General features: G+C 42.0%; 1 protein-coding gene across 1 annotated transcript in view; it reads left to right on the top strand.

Annotated features, from left to right (window-relative positions):
• akap9 (A kinase (PRKA) anchor protein 9) overlaps nucleotides 1-25,870 on the top strand; it is a 66,128-nt gene that overhangs the window by 33,516 nt on the left and 6,742 nt on the right. The window contains exons 21-42 of the mRNA XM_085791461.1: nucleotides 2,270-2,502; nucleotides 7,526-7,688; nucleotides 10,010-10,104; nucleotides 10,692-10,809; nucleotides 11,860-11,898; nucleotides 12,891-13,123; nucleotides 13,988-14,107; nucleotides 17,146-17,322; nucleotides 17,844-17,948; nucleotides 18,481-18,633; nucleotides 19,093-19,179; nucleotides 19,628-20,737; nucleotides 21,157-21,294; nucleotides 21,384-21,428; nucleotides 21,528-21,668; nucleotides 21,841-21,885; nucleotides 21,997-22,839; nucleotides 23,188-23,245; nucleotides 23,758-23,879; nucleotides 24,579-24,761; nucleotides 24,896-25,057; nucleotides 25,744-25,849. Coding sequence (XP_085647587.1) covers nucleotides 2,270-2,502; nucleotides 7,526-7,688; nucleotides 10,010-10,104; nucleotides 10,692-10,809; nucleotides 11,860-11,898; nucleotides 12,891-13,123; nucleotides 13,988-14,107; nucleotides 17,146-17,322; nucleotides 17,844-17,948; nucleotides 18,481-18,633; nucleotides 19,093-19,179; nucleotides 19,628-20,737; nucleotides 21,157-21,294; nucleotides 21,384-21,428; nucleotides 21,528-21,668; nucleotides 21,841-21,885; nucleotides 21,997-22,839; nucleotides 23,188-23,245; nucleotides 23,758-23,879; nucleotides 24,579-24,761; nucleotides 24,896-25,057; nucleotides 25,744-25,849 — 4,476 coding nt within the window. The remainder of the gene's footprint in view (nucleotides 1-2,269; nucleotides 2,503-7,525; nucleotides 7,689-10,009; nucleotides 10,105-10,691; nucleotides 10,810-11,859; nucleotides 11,899-12,890; nucleotides 13,124-13,987; nucleotides 14,108-17,145; nucleotides 17,323-17,843; nucleotides 17,949-18,480; nucleotides 18,634-19,092; nucleotides 19,180-19,627; nucleotides 20,738-21,156; nucleotides 21,295-21,383; nucleotides 21,429-21,527; nucleotides 21,669-21,840; nucleotides 21,886-21,996; nucleotides 22,840-23,187; nucleotides 23,246-23,757; nucleotides 23,880-24,578; nucleotides 24,762-24,895; nucleotides 25,058-25,743; nucleotides 25,850-25,870) is intronic.

Here is a 25,870-nt window from a genome sequence, read left to right as displayed (position 1 = left end):
TTCTTAAAATAGTCTTAGGGTAGACGTCCAGAGTTCAAATGAGTTTCAAATGTGATTTGTGAAACACTTTGACAACATCAAAGTCACAACCAGACTGTTGTTAGCAGTGGTGACTGCACCTTAAGTAACCTAATGTTGTCTGGTGCAGTGGAGCAGAGCTGCAGTCATGACAACATCATGAGTTAATCCCCCTGTCCGTTTTTTCGTTTAGCCTGGAGTTTCTTTTTGTTAAGTTTCTATATTGAAAACACACACTTAGTGTGTGTGTTTACATGTGAGCAGTTGTCATGCACATAGTCAGCAGATCACATAATGTACAAACTGCTGCAAGGACAGTTAGTCCTGTAATTCACATCTCATAAAAAATATCAAATTCGCCTGCAGTCTGAATTGTTCATTATAGGTGAACGTGGAGACTCCATGGCAGCTCGAGACAACAAAGTCTCATGACAACAGTCTAATCCTTTGACAAAAGGGTGGCTGTGGTTTAATAGATCAATTGACATTATTTTTTTCACTTAAAACGTTATAGAAATGTTGTTTTTTACAGTCAAACAAAGACATACACATATTGAAGCTTTATTCAGGCTTTAACCATGTCTGTGCTAAGTTTCTACTCTTACATGCATTACAATATCACTAGATGTCATTTAATGATATGGTAGAAAAAAATCTCATCACCATATGGGAGAGATGTTATTGAACTAACACCCATCAAATGTATTTCCTTAAAAGCTGCTGCTCCTCCTCAGTGCGGTTACTGACCTCTGCAGACATCACCCATACATTAGTCATTCTTGGACCCTAGGCAGATTGTCACAGCCGGTCTTATCACGTGTTCGCATGCAAATTATGGTCGGTGCTCATCAAATGACGCATCTGCCTGACGATTTGTTTGTACATTGGTTGTGTTTATCTACAGTAATCACGTTTTGTATGTAAATTACTTTTTAAATTAGATTAAGCAGCAATATTCAGTACAGAGGGTCAATTGTATCCAAGCATTGGTCCACAGAGCTGTACGTCTCATATGGATGACAGCACTGGGCACTGCATGCTAAGTTAGAGCTTAAAGTCAGTTGTGTGAATGTAGTGTTCCCATTTGACCTGAACAATCTAAGCCTCTTACTGCTATGGATTGTATTTATAGTACTGCCAAACATCTTGTTCTATTATCAATACAAACATCCCATTCTTGTTAAGGCACTCTCTCTGGAAGACCTTTGGGACAATTGTTCGCTTTGATTCGAGGGTGAACTGATCAGATTTTGGTGGTCAAAGGTCAAAGACAGTGTGACCTCACAAGCTAATGACAAAATACATTTAATATCTTTAGTTTATTCCTTCAAAGTCTTTACTACACATAATTAATTTTTTCTGGACCGATATGGATGAAAACTGCAATGTGACTCATTTGACAAGAGATACAGCAATGAGTACAGTGATAGGAGTTAAAGGGATACTTCACCCAAAATCAGTATTTCACCAATTTTTTACTCACCGTCATGCCAAGTAAGGGTTTGGAGAACTTTTGGAGTCATCAAAACACTTTTGGAGTTCCAGGGGGGGTCGGGCTGGCAACGGATTTTCATATAATGCCGGCGGATAGTGCTCACTTTTAAATCGTCCAAAACACACACTATGAAACATCCAAATGCCTCCATACTGCTCGTCGGTACTGACCCAAGTGTCCTGAAGCTGCGACATGAAAAAGTTGTTGGGAAAAAATGAATTTGATCTCTGTTTTTAACCTTGTTGTAGCAGTACAGTAGCTCCCAGTGGCTCTGTTGATGTTTGTGCGCATGTGCGAGATTTGCTGCAAGATGTTTGTTTGTTGTTGTAAACTATTGGATGTATGTATGATGTAAACACGGAAGAACATCTTGCGCATCTTGCACAGCCACTGGGAGCTACTACAACAACAAGGCTAAAAACAGAGATCAGAGTGGGTCACTTGGGTCCGTACAGACGAGCAGTATGGAGGTATTTGGATATTTCATAGTGTGTGTTTTGGACAACTCAAAAGTGAACCCTATCGGCCGCCATTATATGAAAATCCGTTGCCAGCCGGACCCCCCCTGAAACTCCAAAAGCATTTTGATTACTCCGAAAGTTCTCAGAACTCTTCCTTGGCGTGACAGCGATTAGAAAATTGCTGAATTATCGATTTTGGGTGAAGTATCCTTTTAATGGTTGCATGCATCCTACATCATGTTATTCAGCTCTGTGTCTGATTAATTTCTGCTCTCGGTTCCTCTGGTCACACCAGGTCCCAGTGCAGAAAGTTGGCAGAGCAGTGATACCAGCGCAGACGCTATGAGTCTGTGGTCTGGAGCGACAGAAGCCGACGAGAGTCTGGAGGTGTCCCGACAGATGATGGACAGCCTGCTGCTGGGGGCGGGGACGCAGTTAGAGAACGAAGGATATCTAATGGGCATCAGCAGCCGACTTCAAATGGCTCTGGAGAAGATGCTGATGACCATCACCAACACCACCAACCAGGTACAAACCACACTTCAGTGGCCAAGTGTTGTCTGCTTCCATTCACGGCACTAAGCAGCTGTCATTCTTCTTCAAAATAACACTTTTTGCTGGAAGCTTTCATTGTTTTTAATATAAGAAGATAAATCATTCTGTTTTACAAAAAAATAGTTATTTCTTCTGTAATATTCATCTTTATTTGTGCAAACAAATAGCCAAACTTGCAATTATCACACTTGTTCATTGATTAACAATTAGTCAATCAAAAACAATGCAAGTATCTATTATAAATATAAAAGCACATGGATATCAAAACAGTTTTGAAATAAATAAAAGTATGTTAAAGAAATTAATTAAGGTTAATAAAAAATAAAGTAATTCAGTTTGATTAACTGGTTAGGCTTGATCGATACAAAGGAAATAAACAAGTCATAGCCTGATGAAGGTTAGCCTTCTAAGCTAAAGACTAAAGACTAAAAGAGGGAGCATGCGTCTCAAAAACTGACTGTTCAGTACATTATATTTTATTAAAGCTGTACAAAAATGCATAGTTCACCATCTTTTGGCCAAACAGCCAGGGGTATCAATTCTCATGTTTTGAAAATGCCAAACTATTCCTTTATAAACTAATATTGCTCAACTTAACTTGTCAAACTTTCCTAAATTACATTTATGACTGTTCAATCAGTTTAATACCTATTCTGATCAAATGAAGTGGATTTTTCAGTGATGTTTCAGATGGATTTGTAGTGAATGAACCCGTGTGTGTGTGTGTGTGTGTGTTTATGTTTGTGTCTAAAAGATAGTAATAAACAGAAAGCTCTCGTGACACATTTAGCCTTTGTGAAAACATTTAAATGCCCACACTCAACACAGTTAACCCCCTCTGTGGGTTTCTACGCCCGTTCATGGAGGTATAATGGGGATGAGGTTGCAGAATGTGGCCGGCAACAAAGTTGGCCTGTCTAGAAATCACACACAAAAGAGCTGCCTCATTCTCAGTGGTTGCCTGTAGATACGAGCTGTATTTACACTGTGCTTTTGTTTGGCTGACCAGCCTATCATCGTCCAGTGGGACAGAACAACTCCACCCCCCCCCAGGCTGTCCATGGAGCAGCGTCAGACCACAGAGCCAGAGCCAGTTTAACTAGGCCATTGAACGTGTTACTGTAACTGACTGCACGCTGCATCTTCCTGTTGGCTGAAATTCATGCGTTATTTACGCTGAGATGGGTTTTATCTTGGCGATCTAAAAATAGCTTTAAAGACATTACAAGCCGAGCATCACAACATCGTTGTCCTGCATCCTTCTACACTACAGAGTGAATGTTGGTTAATGTTATATTCTATTCAGTCCTTTTTATTTAGATTTTTTTTAAAGGCTTCATTCACTACATTTGACAATAAACCCACATTTTACCGTTTGCATGGGTTTGTCTTTGTGGCTAGTTTTGCAATAGATGATGATCATAGTGATTGATTTAGTCATTTATAGGGTTATTACATAGTATAGCAATGCCTTTCATTTATTGCATTTTATTTATATACCAGTGTTAAGAAATGTTCACCTGTTTTCTAAAGAATAACGTCGAGATTACAATCAATTCAATGTAGAAGCAGTTATTTTCCTTTTACCAAATTGCCCAAAAATGAACTGTTTCCAGCTTCTATGATAAAAAATTTGCAGTCTTCTGTGATAGTAAACTGGATCTCTTTGAGCTTTTGACAATTGCTTGGAAAGAAAAATTTTGATGAGTCATGTATGAACAAAAAACAAAACAAACAAAAAAACGATTAATCAAAAACCAAAATAACTGTTGCTTGCAGCCTCAGTGAGGAGCTATGTAGTTTTTACAAGCTGCTTACATGTAAGGCATTTTATGTCTATTTCCAAGTACACACAATTAACAGCACAATAAACTTGTAATCAACAGAGCCTCTAATGGTTTATTCAATGATTTTCCTGTTGCCATCGATCCAGTGTACATTAGTCTCTCAGTGCCGGATCATCATGTCTGGGCTGTGAACAGAGATTGATGAAACCAGCCGGTCAGGAATGTTAAGCGTCTTGCTTGAATTCCTGCTGTAAATAATTTGCTCGGGGAAGGTGTTTACTCATCGCTCACCTCCAATTATGTGTCGGTGAGACGCCTCAGTGAAACGTGAAAATAGTTCATGTGCATTGACGGCTGACGTGCTCAACAGAGACAGTAGGTGGGATTAAGAGGCACAATGTCAGAACACCTCAATGACTTCTTTTTACAGCCAAAGGGAAGGAATCCGGTTTGACAGCTTCGTGTGGAAAGGGTGTGTGCATTGTCTGTGGTTATTAGTGTGTGTATGGGGAGGAACAGTGAGATCTATTTGCAAATCTACCTGGCCCTCCGGATTGAAGCCACGCCTGCTCCCCTCCCACTTTTGCCGAACAGTATCCTGCTGTGTGCGGTCAGTATAGGAAGTGGAAGAAAGATCCTCCTGTCTGAGTGGGGAAAACTTACGCTGGAAATCTGGGATTTAACCTTTTTTTTCTCTTCTTTTTAAAACCCACATGGGTGGAGAGAGGCAAAGTGAACGTAGCGAGTGACGCAAGTGAACCTCGCCTGACAGGAGCGCTGTCTGTCCGGCATCAGTGGGTAATGTGCCGTGAGCGAGAGGCATGTGCGGAGAGGGAATGACAGTCCTAGAAGGAAGTACGAAGGAAAGAGTGAGCGGCTGTCATTTCAACCTCGGCAGGCTGCCGCTCGGACTGAACAATTAAAAGGGGCCTCTGGGAGGCTTCCCTGCAGGTCGGGGTTGCTACGGCGGCATAGTATTGTTAATGAATCTCCAGAGAGAGCAGAGAGAGAGAGAGAGAGAGCCGGAGCAGACGTGGGGGAGTGAGGTTTACAGAGCGGCATGATATGGTTTCACTCTCAGGAAACAAGGTCAGGAATAACACACAGCAAAAGGCTGGGGATCTTTAAAGAGGATATGAGGAGGAGGAGAAATGCTCGCCTTTCTGTTTACCCACCTTTGGCGGTCATGTTCAGGAATGCCCTTTAAGCTGCCGGACCGAGCCGTGGCTTCCACCTGCTGCCGAAGATGACACTTTTTGGTCGGACTTTAAAAAATTCCCACCGTTGCCGGATGATTTCCTGCTTCAATATTTACCTGGAACTTGTTCTACCTCAACCAGGCAGCATGTGATTGACGCAAATGTCACCATCTCTAAGTGTTGTTTACCCTTCTTGCTTGTGTGGCAAACGCATGGAAACTGTTGCTTGGAGCTATCCATAACAGCCTCTCACTGCTTCATCCGCCGCCCCCTCCCCTTGGACTTTATTTGTCATTTGCGGTTGCACAGCTCAGCCTTTCGGATCATTGAATGAAATGTCTTTTGATGACTCCTCCTAAAGAAGAGCTCCTATGTAACGAAACAAGGTCGGAAGTTCTCGCTTCAGTCGTTCATCCTTTAACCATGGATTCGTACCGCTCTTACTGGAACTCCAGCAGGCAGAGCAGCCTGTGGGTGGAGGGCGAGGATCAGGATGTGTACGAGGTGGAATCCCGCGTACCCCTTCCCCGACCTTTCCCGTTCTGCAGCACCTTGAACGAGAAAAATGCCGTGGTGGTGCAGACGCAGATCTCCCATGTCAATCACAGGACTAATGGCCACTTGCTTAAGGTTATCTCCAAAATCTCCCTGCCCACTCCTCCTTACACCGTGAGTTTCTTTTCACCTTTAGCCCACAACTGTGCGGTTTTTCAATTATACATGCAGAGCAGCTTTATGCAATTTTTAACAGTCTCTACATTGGATTCAGGGCATGTACGGTTGATTAATATCTTATGTGCAAATTTCCTCACCGCCTTTGTAGTTCAGGTCTAAACATGCAGATGTTAGACAAGTGAAATGTTATTCCACGCAGGGACTTTCTGTGCTGCTTTTGAATCAGACAGTGAAAGCTTCTATGTGGCACATTAACCTCACCACTTCCTGCTTCCCGTAATGTCACAGTCAGACCTTTGCACAGGGAGATATGGAAATCTATGAAAAGTAACTGTGAGAAAAATGTGAGCACGTTGGCAGTTGATTACATCATCATGACTTTATAGCTGTTTATCAAGGAAGGGATGGCTTCTGTTCTGTCACCTGATGCTGGCAATGACACAGCAAAGCTATGTCATTATCGGAGTATGTTTGTCACATTTGCACACACCTTGTTTTGTTATTGACTTTTGTACAAGTTGACAACAAAATGCTTCCCAGGAAGGTTGAAAAATACTTAAGTTTAAAGTGAACTCACTTGACATGACTCATCAATTCACCTGTCAGCAGAAAAACTATTTTAAATGGGTTTAACAAAATCTACCTCTTTTATCAAGTAGAGAAAAAAAACTTTAAAAAAAAGCTTCCATCTATATCCACTCTATGTATATATTGAATAATTCTTTAGTTTGTATGTCTGCAGAATATACAGTAACAAAATGAATGGTTAAACAATGTGCTGTGTCATCAAAAACTGATTCCACAACATGATAAGATATGAGTGCAGCTGTATTTCTAAGTAACGCTGCAGACAATGGATGTTATGAGTAAACAAATATTGTTTCTTGAGGCGTAATCCGGTGATTTAACATGTCACTTCTATAAAGTTTTTGAAGTAGCAAGGTAAACTCAAAGTAACAGATGATAGACATCCTGACTTCCTAGTGTGGGTTAAGTTCCAGAAGCAAAACATTTTCTGCTTCCATTATTGCATTATACTATGGATAGCATCTCTGATTAGCCTTCCTGTCTCCTAAATGCCCACTTCTGTCAAACTGTAGTGTGTAATAATTCAGACTCTCTGTTGTCTCAAATCATTGTAACTGATGAAAGCATGAACCATGCATCTAATTCCACTGGTTAAGTAGATATTCATGTATAGAATTGATGGAGCCCCTTCTGGGTAAGTGGTTAACATTAAAAACTGTAGAAATAAATGTCTGCTGAGATTTTTTAATGCAACAAGCAGTTGTTCCTTCTCACACTTATGTGATACTCTCATCTCTCTCCTCTTAGCTTGAACATGCCCAGATGACCCAGACCGAGCTGATGCGGGAATCCTTCCGCCACAACCAGGAGATGACTGAGCTGCTGCAGAAGCAGGAGGAGCTGCAGGACAGATTGTCTGAGGAGGCTCGAGCACGGGAGCAGCTGGCTCTGGAGCTTCACCGTGCGGAAGGTGTGTGTTTTTGTTGTTTGGTTTTTTTGAATGTGCATGAACTCTGTGTAATGGGTATCTTTTTACTAAATAGGATCAGATTTAAATTTAAGGAGACTAAGCACAGCAGCAGCACTCTGTTTCTTGGACCTCTCAGACATTTCCTTTCTCTTCATAGGAGGAAATGCAATTTCAATCACAATATCTCGGTGGATACTAATTGGTAATCTGATAATGATTACACAGAAACCAGAGCACTGCATCAGAGAGCATAAGGAACTGTAGTGATACTACATGTGTGCATGTTTTGGGCACAGGAGGGGGTGTTGCTGGGAGTGAGGGGATCAGCTGTTTGAGAGGGAAAGTACAGGAGTGTGAGACCATCTGTGGTGAGAAATCGACAAATGGTAATTAATGTTGTGCGTCTGTCTCTGGTTTTTATTTGAACAATTGATTGTATCTGTGACAACCACATTGCTGTGTGTGGTAATCAACGTATTTTAAGAGGAAACAGAGAAAAAACCTGAAGCCAATAACAATAGGATGTTTTTTGTTTTTTTTTCTGGTGCAACTTGAGAACAGCTTAAGTGCAGTCACAAATCTTTTGGGTTGGGGGGGCGGGTGGTGGGTGGGGGGGGCAGCTGACTCGCTGTCCCATCCATGTCAGAGACAGCTGGTCCATGAGGGTCAACTGTTACGACCACATCCTCTCTCACACCCACCAAACCCAGTCGACTAGGCTGTTTTCTAAGTCCCCTTCAGTCCAGCAGTCACATTTTAGTCTATGGCATTTTGGACACACTGAGCGATGGTGAGTTTACAGCTATTTCTAATCTTATATTGTCTTTTACTTGAGACGGATCCTGTTATAATGGTTGTTTTATGGATGTACCACAGTGGTGCTGAAGATTAGCAAATATTTGCCCTCAAAGAAAAGTTTATAGGATGGGCCATCAAAGACGTTGACCATTCAGTGAACTATAGAAAATAAAACAAAGAAGAACAATAAAGAGATTAAGGTTCCATCTATTCTTTTTTCTGATTATCTTCTTGGTTATTTGTTCATTCTTCTAAATCTTAAGAAATGTGGACAAATTTATGGGATTAAATTTTATTTTGAGTTTGTAGCCAAACGTCAAATTCTAGACGCTGAAACCAGAAACTGTTTAAAGTTTTTGCTTTTGAAAATGACGGAAACATAATTTTCAGAATAGCTGCCGACCGACTTTCTGTCAGTCGACTGATCAACTAACAGTTGCAGCTTTGACGGAGGATAAATGCCACGCGGTAAATGGTACAGAGCAGCTGTTTCTATGTGGTCATATGAGATGTTTCCTCTTCATTCACTCTGAGGGAGTGTTTTAAATCTGCTTAGCCGTCTTGTGGACACAAAAGCAAAGGCCAATGAATTGGAAGACAAATATTTCATCTTTTATTGCGTGGATGATAGTCGCAGGTGAAAGCTCAGGGTGTGACCTTTTGCAAACTGGTTTTGAGGTAACCCATGTGACAGATGATGTACTGATTGATGAGGCTTAATGGGAGGTCTGGCGGTAATGATGAGATGATGTGTCTTTGTTGAGTGATGAGAGCTCTGTGTGTTTAGCTGGACAAAGTATATTAGTATATTTAACCAGCAATCATGTGCATCTGATAGCTGTGTGTCATTGAGGGATCCCTCCTTTGGCAAACTTTACACACAGCTTCAGTTCCTGCTCACATGTCCGAAATAAAACAACACAGGTGACATTTACCTGCTGTGTCTTTAAATTTTAGGTCAGGTAGAAGGAAACAGTGTCAAGTCAGAAAATATGCAGATTTGTTTCATTCTGCACCCGAGCTGCGGTTACAGTAAATATACGAATGGTTTATTTGCCAGTGTGTTAGTGTGTGAGTAGCCTCCTCTCCTGGTGCATAATGCTTGCTGACCTGTGACAGAGCAGTACAGTAATGATAGAGCTTTGCATTGTGTTTACAGCTCAGTCACATACTTCATGTCAAGCAAAATGGGGTCAGACATGCTCACTTGTGTTCATCTCTGCGTTTGTTTGTATGCGTGTCTTTGCGCCTCTCTGTTTTTTGTTTGCCTCCGTGTTGTCAGTATCCTTGGATTTTGTATCCCGCTGTTAGGTGTTCATTCATCTGGATAGCTGCCTTATGTGTGTGTATGTATGTGTGTGTGTGTGGCTGAAACTTGACAACATGCTCAAACTAATTCCGCCAAATTCCCTTATTGAGTGACTGAAAGACAGGAGCAGAACAAAAGAAACTTTATAAAAGGGAAAAGAGAAGTATTTCTGCCCCTTTTCTAACCGTCGTCCTCTCACTTTGTCCTCGTTCAGGTCTGATCGATGGGTACACAGGTGAACGAGCCGCACTGGAGGAGCAGTTGCGACACAAGGAAGAGCTCCAGCTGAGCCTCGAGCAGGAGCTGCAGGTGAGACATTCCAGCTGCAGAGAGGGGGGAGAAATAATTACCCTGTTAATGAGCCGAAACCTGACCTGATCATGTTGAGAGTAGATTTCTGTAATTTGCTTCTAGCGTGGCACAGTAGAGACTCACGTGTAACTACAGTAACATCAAGTTAAATCTGGTTTCTGAACAACACGTTCTGAAAACACGAGATGTGTATCACCCAAAAAAAAAAAAAAGTCAACCCTAACCCTTCTCTTGTCAGTGCATCTCATTAAAAGGCCAAAACCTACTACGTTTTTTTTGAGGCACAAGTAAAATATAGTATTTTTTTCCCTTTTTTCAAAGATCTCCATTGAGCTTTATTTGTTGCTATAAAAACTACAAGTGCACAAAATCCACCACTGAAAACCACATTTTAAAGATTTTTTTATCCTCAGTAGGAACAAGTGGACTTAAGGTCATAGAATTGGAAATGTGCAAAGTATTGCACTAACATGGAACTGGTATCAGTAAAACCAAATAAAATTGTTTTGTTTTTTTGTGTGATACATTAAGATACTGCTGTTTTTCTCCTGTGCTTCAACTAAATATCCTTTTTTCCCCTGCAGGTTACAGGTAGCCGGCTGCACGAGTTGGAGCAAGAGAGGATTCAGATGCAGGAGGAGCGGGAGCTGCTGTCACGGCAACAGGACGCTATGAAGGAGCACGCCGGACCTCGAGAGCTTCGTACGTATTCGTATAAGTTCGATAACAAAGGCAGGAAGTAGCAGTGATGGATTTTTAATTTAGATACAATACTCACAAATAGTCATTAACTTGATGATTAAAAGGAAAACAGTTTGAAATGATTAATTCAACATGATGCTGACATTATGTACAGGTGTAAATGCCGCCTTGTAGACATCATTGTTAGTCTCGCATAAAAGAAGAACAGAGTGAGTGAGACATAAATATAAACTCTCAGCTCCTTTGTTGCAGTCTGAAGAACCTTGGTTTTCCATTATCAGTGTTCAAGGTTCACGTTTGTTTAGTGAGGAAAGGTCAAGCATTGCTCTCCTGCACTGAAACAAAAACAGTTCTTACTATTTAAAATCCCTTAGAGCTTGATTTTGTGTGAATCATTAACCTAGAGTCAGCTGCATGTAGATATGCAATTCTGCATCTTTACTGTTTTCAGGGAGAGATGTAAAACTGATTTGGAGGTGCACATCACTTAGCGTACACTGTGTATCTCTGTAGTTCTGATTTGGCCCAATGAAGGTGATTAAAACGTTTATGAGGTAATTGGGCAGCATTACCAGTGGCAGGTTTAAAGAGACAAAACGTCTATAAAGTTTTTTTATTTTGTTGGCTGTTTTTTTCCAAAGTAACGAGGCTGAACTCTTTGGTGTTATCGACATTTCGTAAACACTTGCTGCTGGTTCTTGTGACAGAAGTCATAAGTTGTCTGCAGGTATTTTCCAGGAAGTGCTGCACCCACATGAGGCTTGTAAACAAGTTGCATTTGCTAATGTTGAACTGTATAACTCCTGTATTATCAAAAAAGGTATCCCATGAGTAGATTCACAGATGAAATGGTGAGTATTCAGTATGAGGGGTATATAAACCAGACTGGGCTTTTTCAGAAACCATTTTCCTTTCACAGCATCCTTTCTGCAGAAAAACACCGCCATCTTATCTTCACCTTTCTCTCTCCTTTTTCTACGAGTTTTCCTGTTCATGACACAAAAAAAACAAGAGCATGTTAAACTCCTGTGCTTTCTTATTCTCCTGTAGGCCTAGTTGAAGCTGCAATGGTTGCAGCACCTGAAGCAGGTGTGTCCACTATGAGCATGGCTCAGTCATCTCCTATATGTTCTTTTAATTGTCTACTGTAGCTGAGCGACAGCACATCTCTAACCTTAATCCGGCAACTCACCAACAAAGCTTGGAGCTTGCTTGCTATGGGCTCACAAACTCACCCAGTTCAATCACTAACCTTTGCTTCAGCTTTTCATTTTGATTGATTTTTGTCCTGGCTTGTCATTTTTATATGTCTTGGAGTCAGTGTTAGCACTCATTTTAGCATGATGAAATGAAAGTAATCTTCAGACATTTTTATGTAGTCATTGTTTCCTAACTTTCAACCATCTTCACTCTAAATAAAAAAAAAGATCTTTATTTATATTTTAGATCCATGGATGCTGTGTTTACAGCTTTTCTTTGAGTGAGATGATTGGCCGTTCAGGAATTCCTTCTCCCCCCTGCCTGTTAAATGCTTATTGGGCATGGATATTGCAATGTCTGGACTGTCCACGTTGTCTGATCTGTCATCTGCACTTTCTCACCTTGTTACTTTTGTTACTTTTGCACTAATCCTGGGGGTTTGATCCTGGGTGAACCGGCCGGGGGTTGTTCACTGGTGACAGCAGGAGTGCAAAGAGGCACCATGATGGGTGGTCATGTTTGGTAACGGGGCATTATGTTGGGGAACTGACTGAGATGTTAGAAGAGTCTGACGTTTATAGCCATTTATTTAAATGTCGCAAAGTTGCGAAAGTATACACAGTCTGTGAAATCAGTCAATGGTTTTAAAAGTTGATTATTATTCTTTTGGAGAGAAAAAATGATCAACATGGGGGGAAAAAAGCATAATTAGCTTTAAATTGAATCATAAGGCTCCCAAACGTCAGACTCTTCAGATCCATCTCAGCATCTTGTTAATCACTGAAATCAAAACAGAATGAATAAATAAACTCAGTTCAGCCAGCTCTGGTTGCCAGACAGTGAGGGCTCACCACTCCTCCCTTATCCATCGTGTCCTCTAGACCTGCTGGAAGAGACAGAGAAGCTGATGAAAGAGAAGGTGGAGGTCCAGCGTCAGGCAGAGAAGGAGAACTCCTACCTCCTGAAACAGGTGAAGCTGCTGGAGGCGGAGCTGGAGGAGCAGGTCAACAAGGTGATCGAGCTGGAGCACGCTCAGAGGACCGAGAGCGGAGACCTGCAACAGCAGATCCAAGCTCTGGAGAAACAGCTGGACAAGAACAGGAAGTTCCTCGACGTGAGTGACAAACAAAACGAGCTGAGACAGTTTTTAAGTCTGTGAGAGATACATTATATTCATGTTGCATTTTTATAAAATGATCAAGTGGTGTAAAATTAGCAAGACTTTTAGGCGAAGATGCTAAAATCAATTAAATGTGTCCAGGTTCTCAACTGAGAGCATTTGTTGCAAAATGCTTTGGTGTATACTGTAATAATAATGAATGTGTCTCATGATACACCTCTGGTCTTTAATTAATATCTTTTATCAAAAGTTATAAGTTATTTTACTGTTTGGACAGTTGAATGTGGGACAAATTTAAATATTGGTAAATAAAAGCTTAATATTTATTTGCAGGTGGATAATATGAAATAGACCGAAGGAGGTATAACTGTTAACAAAAGGTTTAGGCTCAGTCCTGTGAGTCCATCCAAAGCCAAACTGATGATTTTCATGTTTCTGGTGGGCAGCTTCCACATATTTGTCTCATGGTGTAATGAGTTTTGTTCCCATCATCAAAATTAGGCCACTTGGCTTGTAATTGAGTGGCTGTGGTTCCAACACAGGCTTTTTTATTCCACTCTGTTGTTTTCTTTTGTGTGCAAGTATTAAACAAGCGTGTTTTTGAACATAATAGTAGTAGTAAAATAGTAAAATAAAGACAAGGGAAGAAATACACAACACATTAAAGTGTCCAATCATAAAGATATTTTTTTTTAATGCAGCTCTTTAACCAGGACATCAATTTCTCAACAGGAAATTCTTACTCCTACTCCTACTATAGATGTCAAAATATTTATCTGTATTTTTTTTGTATTCACAAATTTACACTATTATTTATTGGACTGTCTTTCCACATTCTGTCTTTACTTTGGTGTCTAGGAACAAGCTGTGGACCGGGAACACGAGAGGGACTTCTTCCAGCAGGAGATCCAGAAACTGGAGCAGCAGCTGAAGAATCCACAGAAGCTGCAGGCCGGCTCGGAGCAAAGAAACCAAGAGGTAACAGGAGAAAGCTCTCGGGCTGTAAGAGAGATCCTCGTTTTACGAGCATGAACCTTGTTGTGGCTACAAGACCGAGCTCAGAGTCGCACAGCAGAACAATAGAGCTGGTAGAGTTACTGTGCTGCCTCTAAGTGATACCAAATAGGGGAGTGTCATGCAGGTGTTGTCCTGTGTGATCTTTTGTAAGTTGTGTAATAGTGGGTTTGTGTTTCTGTGATCACCAAATACACAAAACACTGGGAGTGAGGTCTAAGACTTGATCATGTTAATCAGTGCACAGGTGCAGCCTTTACAAAACAAGAGATTATTGTCTAGATAGAATAAAGTCAGGTGACTGCATCAGCTGCATTTTGACTCAAAGACAATTACATGACATGGACCTTTGATGTCAAGTCGTTTGATGGTTTACAGGCTGAATTCAAATCATTTTGCTTCAAGCTGCAGTAATTGATGTTTTTATATAAACAAGTGACAGTGTAAAATGAAGGTTTTCTTTGTAGAGATGAACCGAGAGACATTTATCACTGAACTCCGTAGGTTCACTCAGCTCTACAGAAAGTTTTAGCATATTTAAGGCCATTGTTTTAGTTTTACTGTCCACAACTTTTCTCGTTGCTCCCAGGTCATCTCTAACCTCAACAGCTGCTTTTAGCAAATCTCATAAAAAGTCTGTACAGTACCTGCTCAAAATCAGCAGACAATGTTAACAACTGGTCCTTGAACACCTTAAGATCTTCGTTTTTGGAGAACCAAAAAGAGAATTAGAAGCTCATATACCAAGTAGGTTTTTCAGTATATGAGAAATTTGCTTTGGCCCATGACAAACATTGTAAGAGGAGGAAAAATACAAACAAGGAACAAGCAGGTCAGATAGCTTCACTGTGAATTGAACCTTTTTAAAATAATGTTGTACAATTAATATGCACACTAAAGCTAAGAAACAAAAGTCGTACCAGAACCATGTCCATGACATTATAATTTCTATTATTTCAATATTTATTTATGTTGTCAGACCACAGAAAGAATTTTTCACCATCTCATTCGTCACAGCAGTTACAGTTTACAGTATTTGTATATTTGCTGCGTTGCCTTTTTCCCGTTGTAGTCAAGCAGTCATCATTATTTACAGCAGCACATTTGAAGCATTAATTATGTCCTCAAACCAATCGATCTAATCCTTGGACACCACACCAAAGTAATGTACCGTAAGGATTTAAACTTATTCATCATCATGACGTCTTGTTTATGAATAGACAGAGACTCAGATTCACTTCAGATTCAGACGATTCTCCTGTAGGTTATATGTACTGTAAGAACTTTTTCATTCAGGGGGAAATGACTCTGATGCTCGGTGATATCAAAATGTTCTGTGTGTAATAACTGTAATGTTTTTTATTGCCCCTGCTGCTCCTTAGTCTTTGACCTGCCTGTTCATTCTCTGTATTTTAGATATTGACTTGGATGATGTCATTTCTTATTGCAGCTTTAACTAGCTTATTCTATAGGTCCTTTGTGTTTGAAGCATATATTCTATACCCCAGTTTCACCTCTGCTTTAAACTCACAGGTCAATTCCCCTGAGATAACCTCTACCGCTTCTATAATTCCCAGAGACTCGTGACACTTTTTTTTTTATCACTAAGTGCTTTTTTCCTCCCCTTTTGCCCTTGAACTCTCCATCCTCTGATCCCTTATGCCGCTGCCTTTTCTCTCCCGGCTATTGCAGGTGGATGGAGTAACCTTTAAGGTATTGCTTCTAGCTTCATGTAGAAGTCTCCCCCTGAGAGCAACTAGTGCATTTTAGTATTTCCTTTCCACCCCTGTAATGATTAATGACTTGTCTATCTCTGTCGTCCCCTTCTCCCTCCGTTCTCCACTCTGGTCCTTCTCTGCTGTCTGTCTGTCTGAGCGTCTGACACTCAAAACACTGTCCTCTTCTCACTCTGATCCGTCCTCATGTCCCCCACACAAATGTTTCCATGTAAAACGGAAAAAAAATTCCAAAGCAAGCTCTGAGAAAGTAATCCTACCCTAGAGTGAAGCTTGATTTTTGTAAATCTTATTTTTGCAAAGTTTAAATCCTACATTTTTAAATGCCATTTTGGATGTGGGTGAGTTTAGGTTCAATTTGAAAATGAAGAAATGTAAGATCATGTAAAACCATGTGAAAGATGTCATTTTTAAAACTCGCCACGTGGCTTGCTTTGACATCGTTTGTCATATCAGTAGTGCCTTTGTAGATCCCTCAGAAGCCATCCTCAAATATTGAAAAATGACCTTGAAGGATGAATCGCAAGAAATAAATTGGATAGAAAAACACACTTGTTCATCGGTACATGAGCCAATAGGGACATTTTGGTAAAATAAAGTGTAGAGAAATGTAAATAACCCTAATAATATAAAATGCTGAAGTACTCTCATGGAGAGTCCATCCCCCAATCTACATATTAATATTTAATGAAGGGCTTCCAGTGAAGGGATGTATTTCATGTGGCTCACTACGTCTTCATCCTGATTTGAACAGAATCTCAGTTTCACTCAAGATCTGTGAAAATGTGATGAAGCAACACTCAGAGGACAATAAACCATCGAGATACCTTTTCTGCAAAAAGATCGTATCATTTTTGTTTCCCGGTTCATAGTTGATCCTAAACGAATCCTCCTCCTGTTGACCCGTCTTCCTCCTCCTCATTCATCTGCTGCTGTTTTCCCGTCTCACAGGTGGATCAGTTACCTGCCAGCCGCCCTCCTGGTAACTGTACTGCTCTGTGTCTCGTGTCCTCCTGAATGAAATCTCTCTCTCCCCTCTGTCCCTGCACCTCTTTTCTCTCCCGCCGCCCCCTCCCCTCCTCCTCCTCCTCCTCCTCCTCCTCCTCCTCCTCCTCCTTTCTCAGGTGGATCAGCTGACCTCCCAGCTAGCTGCACATGTACCAGCTAGTAGCAAGTGAACGAATCTCACTGAACAATCACTTCCTCCCTCTCTCCTTCTCTCCACATCTCTCTCTCTCTCTCTCTTTCTCCTGCTCTCGCTACCAGGTGGACCAGCTGACCTCCCAGCTGAAGGAGAAGGCGGATTGGTGCAGTGAGCTGCTGCTCAGCTCGGAGCAGCTGCGTCGTGAGTTGGGGGAGCGCGACGAAGAGATTGACAAGCTGGAGAGCCGCATCCGCGAGCTGGAGCAGGCCCTTCTGGCCAGCGCTGAATCCCTGGAGAAGGTAAGGAAGGGGAGGGGGAGGGGGAGGGGGAGGAGGGGATGAAGGATGCGCTGGCGATAAAAAGGCAGAGGCAGCCAGAGAGAGGAGAAAAACCTGAACAGTGGCTGTGTGCGTGTGTGTGAGAGCATGTAGAGGAGGTGACAGCTAGTGGAGGAAGGGATGGGAGGGGGGACGGGACGCACGAGAGAGAACAATGTGTGGGTGGGTCTACTTCAGCTGCCTCGGCAGTTTGGTGTGATGACACTGAGCTATGGCTAGCAACTGTCAAGATTGCCCCCCAGTGTTCATGTGGAGCCGTGTTGAGTGAACAAAAAAAGAGCAGTGTAGGAAACGCTGCTGCCCTGTTGACAAATTGACTCGCTCTTGGCACGACACAGTATGTTCAATATGTTCCACCTCCTTAAAAATCTATTCGATTGCTTCGTCATGTGTTTCTGCACACATTGCACAAATAACTGCTGAACTTAATAGTGTCTTTCAAGTGTGCCGTTTGTGTGTGTGCGTGTGTTTGTGTGTTGCAGGTTGAACAAAAGAAGCAGCATGCATCCATCACAGAGAGCAAACACTCCACACTGGAGGCTCAGTTACAGACAGAGAGAGAAGCTCTGGAGCGGAAAGAGAAGGAGGTACAGTGATGTTCAGTTTGTGCTTTGAGGTTTTTCAAAGAAGCCAACCTGATTATTTTATATCAGCTTTCACTTTACAGCCTTACATCATCGAGTTGAGGCTTTTTATTAAATGGATGTTCATAAATATCTAAACCTGCATTGTACTTATTGTAAACACTCATAATTTGCGTTGACAAATCTCTCAGCACTCTCTCAGCACTCTCGTAGCACTCGGTGGTAGATGTTAATATGTTTTCACGATTATGTTTTTAAATAATGAAATGAGTTGTAACTATCTGGCAAAATATTTTTGACACTTGGATCTTTATTGAACACAAATTAAAATGATTCTGAAGCTGAATCCAAGTATTTTTCTTAATGATGCAAAAGAAAAGAGAATTCACATAAAGAAAACCGGGAACAAACATCAGTGCTATTGTGTCTTATTGTATCAAGGTCATTTTCTGTTGATGCACAGGAATAGTAAACATTCGGTAGCTTTTAGTCCCAACTCTCGGCTTCATGTTGTGTTGTTTACCTGCAACCTCAGATCTGTAACCTGGAGGAGCAGCTGGAGCAGTTCAGGGAGGAGCTGGAGAACAAGAGTGAGGAGGTGCAGCAGCTTCAGATGCAGCTGGAGATCCAGAGGAAGGAGATCAGCAGCCAGCAGGAGTACCTAGAAACACGGGACAGCATGCTCCAGGTAAACAGACGTCATCTCACTCAGACTATATATCTTTAAACTGAAATGTGAAGATAAACCACAGGTTGCTTTTGACTTTAAATCTGTTGATATGTCAGATAAACTTGTCTTGCTCAGCTACAACAGAAGTTTTGGGTGAATCATGAATCTAAAACTGCAGTAAACAAATATTTAACACAATTATTTCTGTATAACATTAATATTTCTGTTCAGATGTTCTGTTTTTTTATTAAAATATGTTCTCTTTTGCTAATTTCAGTTTGCACATTTTTAATATTTTTATTTTTTGGGGCATCATTCTGCCATGTATGATGCAAGAGTGACGATGCTGCACATTTCCTCTACTGTATGACTCAGTTTCTGAACTCTCACTAGTCCGCCACAAGGCTGACCCTGAGTGGACTTGTCGCGTGACGTGTTTAATAATAGCCATCGTATTATAATCTCTGACTTTTGAAGGTGATGGAGGACAAGGACAGGGAAATAGCACTTCTTAATGAACAGATCACTAAGCTTCAACACATGGAAACAGCTTCTGATAACAAGGTAACACAATATGTGTATACGAAATAGAACCAAAATCTATTTCGAATACGCATAGCTCCGTGGTAGTGCATCATTGTGTGTGTTCACTGGTTTCCTCTTCCTCCGCTTTTACTTTTGTTGGCTCAGTTTTTTTGTTTCATTTTGATGTTTTTTGTTGGGTTGTTTTTTTTTAGTGTGTTATGCTTGTTTTGTCTCGGTAAGAAGATCCACAGCACCATCTTTTGTTGTGAGGTGATCATTTCCTTGTGTGAGGTGGCTTATTAAACCTCTGAGTCTCTATTATAGACAAATTCGGCAATTTTAATTAAAAATGCCAATTAGGAATACGTGATTCAAGGCTCCTTCTAAACACAGTAGGGACTCAGACGTTTAAGCTAACAGCTGGATATCCACGGGCTCCTCAAATCTGATATTTTTCCAGGTGAATAATGCCTGTTTTACTCTGTAGGAAATTGATGTGCGGGATGAGCTGATAAAAGACCTGGAGTCCCAGGTGGAGTGTCTCCGGAGTGAGCAAGAGCGCCTGAAGAGGAATAATGAGGAGGAGCTTGACCAACTGAATGCAGTCATAGACAAACTTCAACAGGAACTGGCCAATATCGAGCAGAAACAGGTCGCGGAAGAAGACGAGGACGTCAAGACCGAGTCAGACAGCGGCGAATGTGGGCCGAGTAAAGAGGAGTACGATGAAATGAAGCAGAGGATGGACCTTGCCACCAAAGAGCTCGATACACTGAAGACAGAGCACAGTAAGCTGTTTGAGACCTATCTGCGCTTGAAAGATTGTGCCGAAGCTTTAGCTGAGACAGAGAAGCTGGACAGTTCAAAGGACGACCTCGAAGAAGCTCTCAGAGATAAAACTGCAAGTCTTGTAGTCGTGCAGGCCCAAGTACAAGCTCTGGAGCAGAGCGCAGCCAACAGGGTGGAGGAGTTGGGGCTCCGGATCCAGGAGCTGGAAGACCTGGTTGGTGAAAGAGACAGCGAGCTTAGCCATTGTCGCCTACTTGTAGAGCAAACAGAAAGCCATGCAGACGGTCTCCAGCAGAAGGTCTCCAGTCTGGAGGAGAATCTGAGGGAGAAAGTGGCTGAAGTGCTGGTGAGCCAAGCCACACTGGAGGCTTTCCAGCAGCAGCAGCAGCAGCAGCAGCAGCAGCAGCAGCAGCAGCAGCAGCAGTCACAAGAGTCCAGAGAAAGCCAGGACCTGCGGAGGGATGTGGAGCAACATGTGGAGCCACATGTGGAGCAACATGTGGAGCCACATGTGGAGCCACATGTGGAGCAACATGTCTTCGGCGACTTTGGTATTCCCCAAATGGATCTCAGTGGACTGGGTCAAGCAGGACAACCTCCTGCCAGGAAGGTTGTTCATCTGACCCAGAAGCTCCGGGAGCTGGAGGTGGGACTCAGCGGGATGCAGAGAGACCAGGAGCTCCAGAAGCAGCTGCTCTGCAGCTCCGAGGAGGAGGTGCTGGAGTACGAGAAGAGGCTGGCTGTGCTCATGGACCTGCTCAGTCAGATGAAGGCCAGGAGTCACCAGAGGACTTCACCAGATGTGGAGGTAAGAGCTCAGCTGCTCAGTGTGAAAATAGTTTGAGTTGAGAAGTGGTTGCACAATAAAAAGATTTTGTGACTTTGATACTGACTAACTCTTTCTCCGTTTGCAATCTTCATGCCAAAAATGAGCTTGGTTACTGGCTCTGTCTGTCAAACTTGTAAATGTGTCATGTCACCGGCTTGTCAGTACTGGTCCTTTTGCAGTACTTGTATTTCTTGCCTATGTGATTCACACAAAATCTGTGAACTGAATTGACTCTATATTAGAGAGCATTTGTAAGTTTTCTCAGCACTCGACTTAATCTTTCACCACCAAAAGCCAAGTGCAGCCATTCTCATTAACAGAGCGAATTGTTGTCTCTTGACCCATACAGCTCTGACAGGTTTGGATCTTTGTGACCTTTTCTTTTGTTTTTTTTTCAGGCCTCCTCTGCTGATCACCAGCCGTCTGTGTCGGAGCTTCTTCAAGAGTTGCAGGAGGTTAAAGAAGAGACCTCGGCCACCAAAGAGCAGCTCGACAGCTACAAGGAGAGCTGCAGCAGACTCCAGGAGGAGCTCCAAGTATGTTACGTTAAACAGCTTCTCAGTGTTCATACTTACTGTGAGAGTAAGTCTGAGGTTTGGTGGTGATCATCTGCTTCTCTTTCCAGGAAAAAACAGTAACAATAGAGAGACTGCAGGAGCAACTTCAGGAGGTAAAAGAAAAAATATGATCCAACGCAGTTAACATGATTTCTTTTTAATATAAAACCAGTGCTCACTAGTTGTCTAATACTATGACCTGGTCACCTTAGGTATCATCAAGCGGCAACGAAGAGGTCAAGTTGTCCGAGCTTCAACAAGAACTCAAGGAAGCTCAGGATGAGTCAGCAGCTACCAAAGAGGAGCTGAACAGCAGCAGGGAGAGCGTGGAGAAGCTACAGGAGCTGCTGCAGGTACAGAGCCAGATGAACATGTAAAATCTTAGTCATGCTGAATCCATCTGTGGAGCCATCGTTGCTGAATTTCTTCTTTTTTTTAATGTTTGTGTTCAACTAAAATATTTCTTCATAAATCATGTGCGTGTATTTATATCCATTTTACTTACATATGTATGTGTTTTTAAAGGAGCGGGAAATGACTATTGCTCACCTTAAAGGAGAACTTTTCCAAGTAAGTGAACTTTCAATAATATGATATGTCTCTAAAACTGATTACGTTGTTGTCTTTCATGATACCCAGTTGTTTGAATAGTATTGAACCAGCTCCCTAACTGTCCACCAGGTAAAAGCTGAAGAAGACCGAGCTGACAGGACGGAGCTTCTCCAGGAGCTTCAGGAGGTCAAAGACGCTGTGGTGTCCACCACAGAAGAACTGAACAGCTCCAGGCAACATAATGAGAAACTGCAGGAGGAGCTCCAAGTCCGAGAAGTTTCCATCTCTGAGCTCAAAGAGGAGCTTGAGGAGTTGAGAAGAAATGTGGACGCCACCAAAGAGGAGCTGAACGGCCACAGGCAGCACAATGAGAAGCTCCAGGGCGAACTGCACCGTCGTGAACTGTCCATTTCCAAGCTCAAAGAGGAGCTGCAGGAGGCGCAGACAGCTTTGATGAAGACAGCAGCAGACTCCAGTCCTCCGTCTCCGTCTCCTTCTCCCTCTCCTTCTCCGTCTCCTCAGCCTCAGTCCTCCGCCGCCACCCAGCCCAAGAAGAAGGGAGCCAAACAGCCGGCCGGTAAGGGAAGCAGTGCCAAAGATAAACCATCTCTGTCCAGGAAAAACTCTGCTGCTTCCAGCCAATCCTCCAACAAATCTCGCAGCTCGCGGCTAAACAGCAGCTCCGAGCAGCAACACACGGCCGTAACGGACTCGTTCACACAGACTGAACCTTTCCAAATCTCTGACCTGAGCCTGGAAGAAAACAAGTCTGCTACCAAAGAGGAGATAGAGGAGGTCATCGGAGAGTTTCAGGACAAGATCGTGCAGATGCAGGAGCTCCACGCGGCAGAAATCCTCGACATGGAAGCTCGGCATATTTCGGAGAGCGAGAACCTGCGGAGGGACACACAAGCCCTGGAGGATGAATGTAAAGCCCTCAAGGCTGTGATTGACAAGCTGCGCTCGATTGAGGTGAGAACACGACAAGACATGTTCATATTGCTAATTTATTCCAACTGAAAGTGAGAGCTAAAAATATTCCATGTGCAATGATATAAAATAAAGAAAAGTAGCAAACCTCACACTGGAGAGGCTGAAAGCAGAATGTTTAATATCTTAGTTTCATTAGATAACAATAAAGCAATCATCAGGACTCTTCCAGATGAAACCTTTGTCAATCCATGACCAATACACAGTTCAGCTATGTTTCCAGCTTCATGAGATGTAATGACATGTTTTTAGAGCCCACATGCAGAGAAGCCTTGTAATCATCAATAATGCAGTGAAATAACAGTTTGAATGATGTTTTATCCTTTCTAGGCAGCTGCATCAAGACAAGAGCGTCCTGCCCCACAGTTCAAAGACGGATACACCAGTGGTAAGATACAGCACAGTCATTTCTCCTGTTATGTGAACAACTCCTCTGTTCATATTCATACAGTCTTTCATTTTTGTTAGTCATGAATAAGCTAAAACTGACTGATGAATTATTTTTTCCAGCAAAAGCTTGGTGTGTTTTTGTGGTTTCTGCCTCAGTAAACAATTTACAGAAATAACCTGAGAGCTATTAATAGTCCTGAGGAAGCAGACTGCTGTTTCACTGCCAGTCTGTTTCTGCTGTGTGTTTATGTGCCAGTGGAGTTCAAGGAGGAATTTCCTTTATGCTACAACAGCAGAGTTTTGTTCTTTGAATCCCTTCTGATAATAAATCATCAAGTTTGTCGTCACCTCTTGTTAATTTCACACATTAGCAGCGATGATGATTTCCATGCTGTGATGCTGCACCAGTGCTACAGTGTCAACACAGATCCATCGGCTTGTGTGGATGCTCTGTAGTTGTTTAACATTTTCAGTAATTTACTTGATGATATATTTTTTGTGCTCTTACAGACAGCAGCTCAGACTACAGCCAGCGGACTGGGTATGACCTCCCGAGCTTGCAGCAGGAATTCAGGACAACTCCAGAAGGAGCCAGGAGAGAAGCCGACGATCCACTGCCTGACCGGATCAAGGTACAACCTCTGCTTATTTTAAACAAGGGCCTAGGGGACACTCTTAAAGGACAAATCCAGGCAAATTCAACCTGGGGCTGTAGTTTCCTAATATTTTAGGTCTAAAAGAATGAATCTGAATATTTTCTTTGTAATTACTCCTGTTATGCAGTAGTTCTGTCTGTCGCTGCATCGCTTGTATAATGAGAGTGGACGGATCTTAGGCTGTTTAGGCTGTTTACATCCCACAAAACCGCATTTTTTTTAGGTTTGTTTTCTTCAAGAAAGCAGACATGTTTGTAAACGGAGCTGTAATACAAAATCTTGCAAAGTCTCATGCAAGAGTCAAGTTGATGTGCTCAGTATGTTTACAGGTAGAATAAACAACAGCCAGACTTACTCTTACTGCTATGAAAACATTGTGCCTCTGAATTGATATTCCTTTGTCGATAAAGCAAATGGGAGAGCTTCAGACAACCTGTAAACATAGTGAGCGCATCAACTTGACTCTCGCGTGGTTTTGTGGGATGTAAACAGTCTAAGATCCGTCCGCTCTCATTATACGAGCGACGCAGCGACAGACAGAACTACTGCACAACAGGAGACATTAGAAAGAAAATCTTCAGATTCATTCTTTTAGACCTAAAATATTTGGAAACTACTTTTCTCCCAAGTAAAAAGAAAGAAAGCAACATTTCTGTGCGATGTGTGTGTGTTTAGATGTTGCTCCGTGAGGTGCACCAGGAAGGCATGCAGGTGCTCTCTCTATCGGAGCTTCCTCTCCCTGAAGGCGAGCCAGGCGGCCACTTCAACGTCCAAGGATGGATGAAGGAAAGAGACGCTTTGCTCGCAACCGTGGATTCTCTCAAAGGCCTTATCACTCAGATGCACAGAGAAACACAGGTAGAGGAACCATGGCCTCTTTAATCCCAACCAGTCAACCAACCACCTGAGAGTTTATGATGTCAAGTTGTTTTATTTTTTTTATTTGAAATGGATGAGTTTGTGTTGATCCTTGTGTCTCTGACCTGCTGCAGACATCAGGTGACTGGCGTGCGGAGCTGCTGGAGGCGGTAAGGCAGGTGTTCCTGAGGGAACGCAGCGTGCTGAAGAGCGCCCTCTACAGCCAGCTTGAACTGCTTGACACCAGCGATGCCATCGTCCACCTCAATCAGCTGGAGCGCAGACTGGCTGAATTGGTCAGTGACAACAATTGTAAAAAAATAAATAAATAAAAAAAGATTATTAATAATAATAATAATAATTGGAATAGGAATCAAATTTTTATGGAGAATCCAGAGTTTTTTGTGAACTTTTTATACTGGGGACTAAAAGTGAAGATTTCTTTTTTTGCTTTAAATTTTTTATTGGCAACCAGAAAGTCAGAAATAATAAATCACAATCATATTAGTCATAATTACCAATACATTTTTCAATTTATATAAACTAAAAACTGAGAGAGAAAATAAAACAAAAAACATAACACAATGAAAAACATCAAAAACTAAACAAGCATGAAACTAACACAAAAAAAGTAATAAACACATAAATTAGTTAAGAAGAAAGAAAAGAAAGAAAAAAAAGTGAAAATTTCTGTCTTCTGCTGCTTTGATTTTGACCATGTGTTAACATGCCCCCAACTTTATGGAGGGGCAGTATCTCTTAAAAACGCCTCCTTGGTGTTAACTGTTGTTCATATAAAATGTATGCTAAAGACGCCTTTTATTGCAACTGATAAAACAAGACATTCATTAGTTATCTGTTTGCATTAACACATCAGCCGCTGAAAATTATAGTTAATACTATAATATACAGTGGAAAAAGTATGGAGAGAACCTCCTGCTGTCATTTTAACCTGTATTGTTTTGTTGTGATCATGATTCAGGACTCCCACCACAGAGGTGCGATGGGTTCACTCCACACGGCAGAGAGGTCCAGTCTCATCTCTGAGATTCATCAGCTCCGTGGTCAACTGGAGCAACTCCACCAAGGTGAACCTGCTCACCTACATT

The sequence above is a fragment of the Trachurus japonicus genome, chromosome 11 (genome assembly GCF_045865225.1).
Source record: "Trachurus japonicus isolate A0001 chromosome 11, Traja_1.0".
Classification (NCBI taxonomy): Eukaryota; Metazoa; Chordata; class Actinopteri; order Carangiformes; family Carangidae; genus Trachurus; species Trachurus japonicus.
The sequence above is the reverse complement of the archived record's forward strand: the minus strand, read 5'-3'. Positions and strand labels throughout refer to the sequence as shown.